The 7,500-nt window shown below is 37.2% G+C and overlaps 1 protein-coding gene across 4 annotated transcripts in view; it reads right to left on the reverse strand.

Annotated features, from left to right (window-relative positions):
- LOC143040289 (neural cell adhesion molecule 1-like) overlaps positions 1–6,656 on the reverse strand; it is a 170,171-nt gene extending 163,515 nt beyond the window's left edge. For 2 of the 4 annotated variants that reach the window (XM_076211137.1, XM_076211136.1), the window contains exon 1: positions 5,971–6,654. In XM_076211137.1, coding sequence (XP_076067252.1) covers positions 5,971–6,094 — 124 coding nt within the window. In that variant the 5' untranslated portion in view covers positions 6,095–6,654. Of the gene's footprint in view, positions 1–5,970 lie in introns of all 4 variants that reach the window. The other 2 variants (XM_076211135.1, XM_076211133.1) reach the window with 2 other exon arrangements.
- Positions 6,657–7,500: the final 844 nt, after the last annotated feature.

A 7,500-nucleotide genomic window follows, 5' to 3' on the forward strand; every position in this document is an offset into this window, starting at 1 on the left:
ATATATATATATATATATATATATATATATATATATATATATATATATATATATATACATATCAGTAACTTATTTATTTGTTTATTAATTTATTGTTAAATCTATTAATTAATTAATTTACTTATATATATATATATATAATATATATGTATATATGTATATATATATATATATATATGTATATATATATATATATATATATATATATATATATCACTGACTTATTGATTGATTGATTTATATATCAAAGATATCAATTTGTTTATCTATATGTTTATTTATCTATTCATTAATTCATTTAGTTTTTATTTGCGACAAGTGTGCTTCTGTCTTTGTTTCTAGGAGTCGCCATTGCCAACACGTTTATAAAATCGAACTGACATGACGTCACCTCGATGAGATAACGTCACGTCGATCAGAACATATTCGTTGCCAATGATTTATTAAATCTCGTAAATTGTGTGTGGGGTTTAGTTCTTTCGTTAGAACAGAATCGCCTGGCGGCATTTAGACTAAAATATAAAATTTTATAAATAAAGATAAAACGTAAAAATAAAAATGAATACAAAGAAAAAATATAAAAGGAGTAGTGGATGTGGTTATTGATATAGACACCAAATGTGCAGTGAAGGGTGGTGAGATGGGTATTCCCCCATTCAGCCGAATGGAATCGTCCGGCGACAGAAAAACAACATCAAATTCACAAAACTGTTAATTATAAAAAAAATCCATTTTCTGAACAATTTGAACACTTTTCAACCATTGCTAGGATCTATCATCTATAAGAACATAGAAATGGAGGAGACTACAAGAGACCATAAGGCCTATACTAGGCAGTTTCATATCCATTACCACCTGTCATCCCCATCTATAAAGTTAACTAATCTTTTCTTAAAACAACCGATAGTTTCAGCGCTCAATACTTGGTTAGTAAATCTATTTCATTCGTTAACCACTTTATTGGTAAACCAGTTCTTGACTATTTGGTTCTTAAATCTAAATTTGTCCAATTTAGATCCGTTTCTAAGAGTAATGGGTCATATAGATAATTTTGATAAAATCACGAGATGATATGCAGGTACATTTATTTCGGTGCGATTATCGTCCATCGATAATCGTTCATGGCTCAACGATGATCGTCCAACGATTGTCTAGAGCACTGTTCACACTAGCGCTTTGAACCGTGCTGAAACCGCCACGGTACCGTATAGTTAAAGAAAAATTGCGCGGTTTTGTGTGAACGCCGCCATTGACTTACATTGTAATTGAACCGTGGCGGTTGAAACCGCTAGTGTGAACAGGGCCTTAAGGATATCGCGTCGTTATGGAGATTAACGTTTAAGGTTATTGGAGCCTTGTGGGTAAAGAAGTTAATCGAGAAAGTTTTTAATCGAGTTAAGCTTAACTTCCTTTACGTAAGAGAACCGGGTTAACGAAAATGGACAGAATAACCCCCAAGGAGAGTAAAGATGTGTTTTGCTCGATACGATTATCGTTTAACAATAATCGTTCATGGCTCAACGATGATCGTCAAACGATTATGTAGAGCATCAATTCTTTGTTATTGAATGTGGTTCTTTAGCTTTGAGCCTCAGAGTACGATCCTGATAATTGAATTAATCTTATCCGAACCTACCTAACGCGCTTACCCAAATAGGATGCCAGGTAGTAGGGTGCGCGTCATCTAATAATATAATCGCACATCGAAAAAACGTACCTTTAATATTGATAACCTGCCACGGGAACTGAATTGTTTTAGTTCCACCCCTACGGAGCAGGGTCACACATCATTATTTTGCGGTTGATGAATGATATGAAGTCAAAGAAGAAACCTGATAATTTTTAATTTCGGTAATTATATTTCCTTTACTTTGATTTCCTTAGATTTTTTCCTTGAGCAACTCTATTGAACTTATCAACAAGACAAAGGTTTTGACAAGGTCATCATATTAAGACAACAGGGCAGGACTCGCAGTACTGGATTTAAATTGGACAAATTTAGGTTTAAGGAGGAAATAGGCAAGAACTGGTTTACCAACAGATTAGTTAACGAATGGAATAGAGTTAGTATCCATGTAGTGAGCGCTGAAACTATCGGTTGTTTTAAGACAAGATTAGTTAACTAGTTAACTTTATGGATGGGGATGGTAGATGGTCATGGTTACAGAACTGCCTAGTGTAGGCCTTATGGCCTGTTGTAGCATCCTACATTCTTATGTTCTTATGTTCTATGACATCGTCTGCAAAGATAGAAACGCTGGTTATCAGCTACGAAATACATAATGTTGATATGCTTTTAGTATGTAGTGTGCAATCGCCACCACTTACTCGTATACACCCTTCGGATTGATGTATTTCTCCATTTACTTCTTTACTTTCGTGAGGGTATGCAACAGGATTGAACAGGATTGAGCAGGATTGACTGACACTTTCCTTTCCTCTCCCCCTCTCTCTCTCGGCGCGCACACACACACACACACACACACACACACACACACACACACACACACACACACACACACACACACACACACACACATACTTAGCATACTTACACATACATATATACTTAGCATACCCACACACACATTCAGTACATACATACTTAGCATTCTCTCTCTCATACACACACAAATTACAAAATTAAATTGAATTTAATTATTATTCAACTATCATGCACATGAAATATTTACCTCTTGTCATGTCATTTTTTACCAGCACGGGGCAAATTTACCCCTGGTTGATGATGTCTTCTTCTGGGGAGTGGTCTGGGGTGGGGGTGGGGGGCGCTTATACAGGTTGGCACAAAAGTGATTGAGGAATTTTAATTATTGATAACTGCCTTATTGTTACAAATACGCATCATAGAAACATTCCTTCAACAACTGTATTGTTTCTCTTGTGGTCTGAGCAGTTGCTCCATTTTGCTGGAACCAAATATTGGGACTAAGGTCAATTAATAAAGAAATTATCACAAATTGCAACTTCCTCAGTGACTTTTGAGCCACCGTGAATGTCTACAGGTCGTAAAGTTACGATGTTCTTTACGACTCGTAAGCTTATCGTAACTATACTATGTAGAGTACAACGGCGAGCCACAAAACTGATTCCAAATATCAAAAATAAATCATACGAAAATCGACTAAAACATAAAAAAGCGTAGACTCAGAGGTGACTTGATACAGGTCTTTAAAATCTAAAGGGAATTGACAACATCAAAAGTGACCAAATTTTCACATTGAATGAGAATCAGACAAGAAATAATGGTCTCAAACTGTCCGGAAATAGATTAAATTTGGAAGTAGGTAGAAACAACTTTGCCAACCGTGTAGTTAATGAATGGAATAAACTTCCTGCACAGGTAGTGCAATGTAGTTCAGTTCGAAGCTTTAAGAATCATTTAGATAAACACCTAAGCAAGATGCTGTAATGATTATAATTTATTTTATATTATTTGTTTTGTTTTGTTATCATTTGTCTGTTTGATTTTTATTTATTATTAGTTATATGTCAATTTATTATTATTTACTATTTACCTGTTTGTTTATTATCTAACTACACCTATGCATTTATTTATGTATTTTATTTGTTATTTACATTATCGTAGTTTTTATTTATCAATTCATTATTATTATTATTTTTTCGCATCCGACCTAGATATGGACCAAAAGGTCTCCTGTCGGCATGCTCCGCCTTTGTAATCCTTTGAGTATCACATGACAGTCTCATTATATCTTCAGGTCTTAAAGTTACAATTTCTTTTACGACTCGTAAGCTTACGCATATCGTAAGTATACGACAGCCTCGTAGAAGGAGACACCAGACGCTGTAGTACTTACAAGTGAACCCCACTGCACCTACCCACAGTCTATTATGACTTCCAACGTCTATGCATGCTTGTCGCGTGCTCATGGCAAGTTGTGCTTGTTGAGATACTTAAGCATATTGTACAGCCAGCACGTTTAATGCCGAAGGTGTGTACGCGTTATATTGAGTGAATGTAAGATGACGTAGTACTAATGTGTTTGTACATTACACATACACACACACACACACACACACACACACACACACACACACACACACACACACACACACGCACGCACGCACACAAAGACACACGCACACACACACACACACACACACACACACACACACACACACAAAGACACACACACACACACACACACACACACACACACACACACACACACACACACACACACACACACACACACACACATATATATATACATATATATGTATATATATATATATATATATATATATATATATATACATGTATATATGTTAAAGGCCCCTTCCCACTCACACGGGGACGGTGGAGTCACAGCACCCACCCACATCATAATCAAATATAACTAAATGAACGACGTCTTCCATCTCAGCACTTCAGGGATGAAAGGTCGCCCTTTCTCCCGCCACATTGTTGAGGTCAGAAGCGATGCAGCGAGGCACAGCAGAGACTGGTTTACCCCCACCGATTGATGGCACCTTCCGTAAAGACGCTACATGAACTCTTTTGCTGATATCAATAGCTTGAATGGATTCAGTAATCATGTAGTGAGCGCTGAAACTACTGAGCGTTTTAAGAGACGAGTTAACTTTATGGATAGGGATGACAGGTGGTAAGGGACATGGAACTGCCTAGTATAGGCCTTATGGTCTCTTGCAGTCTCCACTGTTATGGTGCAGCCTATTGAGAACTGTATTAGTCTGCCTGTAGACTATATTGAATGCAATAAGGGTGAGCTTGTACGATCATTTCTCTGTGTTTATTGTGTGTTGGGTTGGTGGCCTGTTTGCTAGCAAGCCCGAGCTGCGCGCACTACTTACTTATTGAACATTTCTGGGCGACAGCTGCAATCGATGTAAGTCCTTAATACCTTAATATCGCATCGGGTTCGCCACTGTCTCGCTCGTTTGCGCGCCTCGCGTGCGATCGTCACAATGCTCGTGGACCGTGTCGTCGTCGTCGTCATCATCATCGTCATTATCATCATCACCATCAACATCATTGTCATAGTCATAATCATCATCATCATCATCATCACCATCACCACCATCATCATCATCATTGTCATTATTATCATCACCATCAACATCGTCATAGTCATAATCATCATCAATCATCATCATCACCATCATCATCATCATCATCATCATCATTGTCATAGTCATAATCATCATCAATCATCATCATCATCACCACCACCACCATCATCATCATTATCATCACCACCACCACCACCATCATCATTATCATCATCATCATCATCAATCATTATCATCATTAATCATTATCAATCATCATTCTTCCTTAATAAAAGGCTTTTACCTGCATATTCGCTGCAGTGGTCATGAAGTATTGGCTTCAACCTCCCGACACACAACCCCTTACCCGCTTCTGCAGTGACAACTGTCCTCTTCGTTTATGTTGATCGAGTTGCCGCAAGATTTTATTCATCTAAAGGAAGCCTCTTACTCTCTCAAAAAACTGGTTAACGTTTATTTTCATTTAATCATAATTTTTTCTGTGATTGTTGGTCCTTTTTGTGATTTTGTTAAAGTGCATCTGAGTGATTTTATCTGTAAGTGACATAACACTTCCTTCTCCCCTCCCCCTTCGCATACTAGACACCCGAGTTAAGAACATAAGAATGTTGTAGTCTGCAAGAGACCATAAGGCCTACACTAAGCAGTTCCATGTCCATTACCACCTATCATCCCCATTCATAAAGTTATCTAACCTTCTCTTAAAACAGTCAGTTGTTTCAGCGCTTATTGTATGGTTACTAAGTCTACTCCATTCACATGTACTTTATTCAGGTGACTGAGAGCTCCTTCTTCACACCCTCACCTACACCCTCACCCACGCCCACACCCACACCCACAATCTGAGTCCTTCCGCCTCCTTGAAAGCTCAGTAAACAGAATCTTTAGACTCACCGAAGAGAAGAACGACGATGAAGAGGAACTGTGTCGAAGTCCAAGACCAAGACGTGGTCTGGTTCTTCGTGTTCCTCCGGCCTCTCCCGAAGTCCCAGATCGACGAGGATGTGAGAGTTGGCATTCTGGTGTTCGGGGAAATTAATCTTTGTTTCAATCTACCGCAATCTAGAAGCGGCGCTAGACTTTAGACTTCTTAGTAGATTTGTTCCTATCTACCGTGGTCTACCAGCGGCGCGACACTTTCCTCCACTTCTTAGTACATTTGTTCTAATCTACTGTTGTCTACAAGCGGCACGACATCTTCTTTCACTTCTTCAGTTGTTTTCGGACATGAGCCGAAGACTAGGACCTGGTCCACGGTGCCACGTCTTCAAGCTCCAGGAGGCACAAGAGGCACAGTGCCACCTGCCACACATCCGGAGCCCGCGGGTTCGCAACTGGAGCAATCTTCCACACAGCTGATGATACTCAAGGAGAAACTGACAAGGTCCTTCCTTCAACGACGCTTAATTAAGTCCCTCTTCTCCTTGTGAGGCAAACAGGAACATAACGCCTGTGTGAGCGTGTACAAGTGCCCGGCACTCCGTGTGGGCGCAAGAGGGATTTGGCCCTGTCGTCTTGGGTCGCTTTTGTACGCCGAGACATGCGCACTGTACATCCGCCCCGTCACGCGTCGCGTCGACAACTGACGCAGAGAGCTGAGGGTCCTCTGGGAGGCGCTGCAGAAGCCCAGGACCAACCGCAAAAGCTCAGCATCGACACAGTCGCGATGCGGTTCACGCAAAGAAGTTTACGGGTGCTTGTGTCGTTGTCAACCCGCTTCCACATGTTCTTGATGAACGGCTGAGATACTCGTTTCCTCACAAGCGATTTGTTTATTTTTTTATTTTTCTTGGTGTCTTCCACTACCGTTCCTTCCTGCCTCTCCGTAAACTCATTCCATAAGATATTTAGTACTGATAAAAGTGAATACGGCTACGCTTGAATATCATCATTGTTATTGTTAGTATTATTATTACTATTATTGGTATTATTGTTATTATTATCGCTATTATTATCATTATTATTATTGTTATTTTTATTTTAATATCATTATCATAATTATTATTATCATCATTATTATTATTATTATTGTTATTATCATTATTATTATTATTATTGTTACCATTATTATTATTATTATTATTATTATTATTATTATTATTATCATTATTATTATTATTGTTATCAATTCAATATTATTATTATTATCATTATTATTTTTATTATCATTATTATTGCTATTATTATTATTTTTACTATTATCATTATTATTATTATTATTATTATTATTATTATTATTGTTATTTTTATTCTATTATTATTATTATTATTATTATTATTATTATTATTGTTATCATTACTATCATTATTGTTATTGATTTGATTTTATCATTATTATTATTGTTATAATTATTATCGTTATTATTATTATTATTATTATTATTATTATTATTATTATTATTATTATCATTATTATTATCATTA

The sequence above is a fragment of the Oratosquilla oratoria genome, chromosome 28 (assembly GCF_046742065.1).
Source record: "Oratosquilla oratoria isolate Oo_2021 chromosome 28, ASM4674206v1, whole genome shotgun sequence".
NCBI lineage: Eukaryota > Metazoa > Arthropoda > Malacostraca > Stomatopoda > Squillidae > Oratosquilla > Oratosquilla oratoria.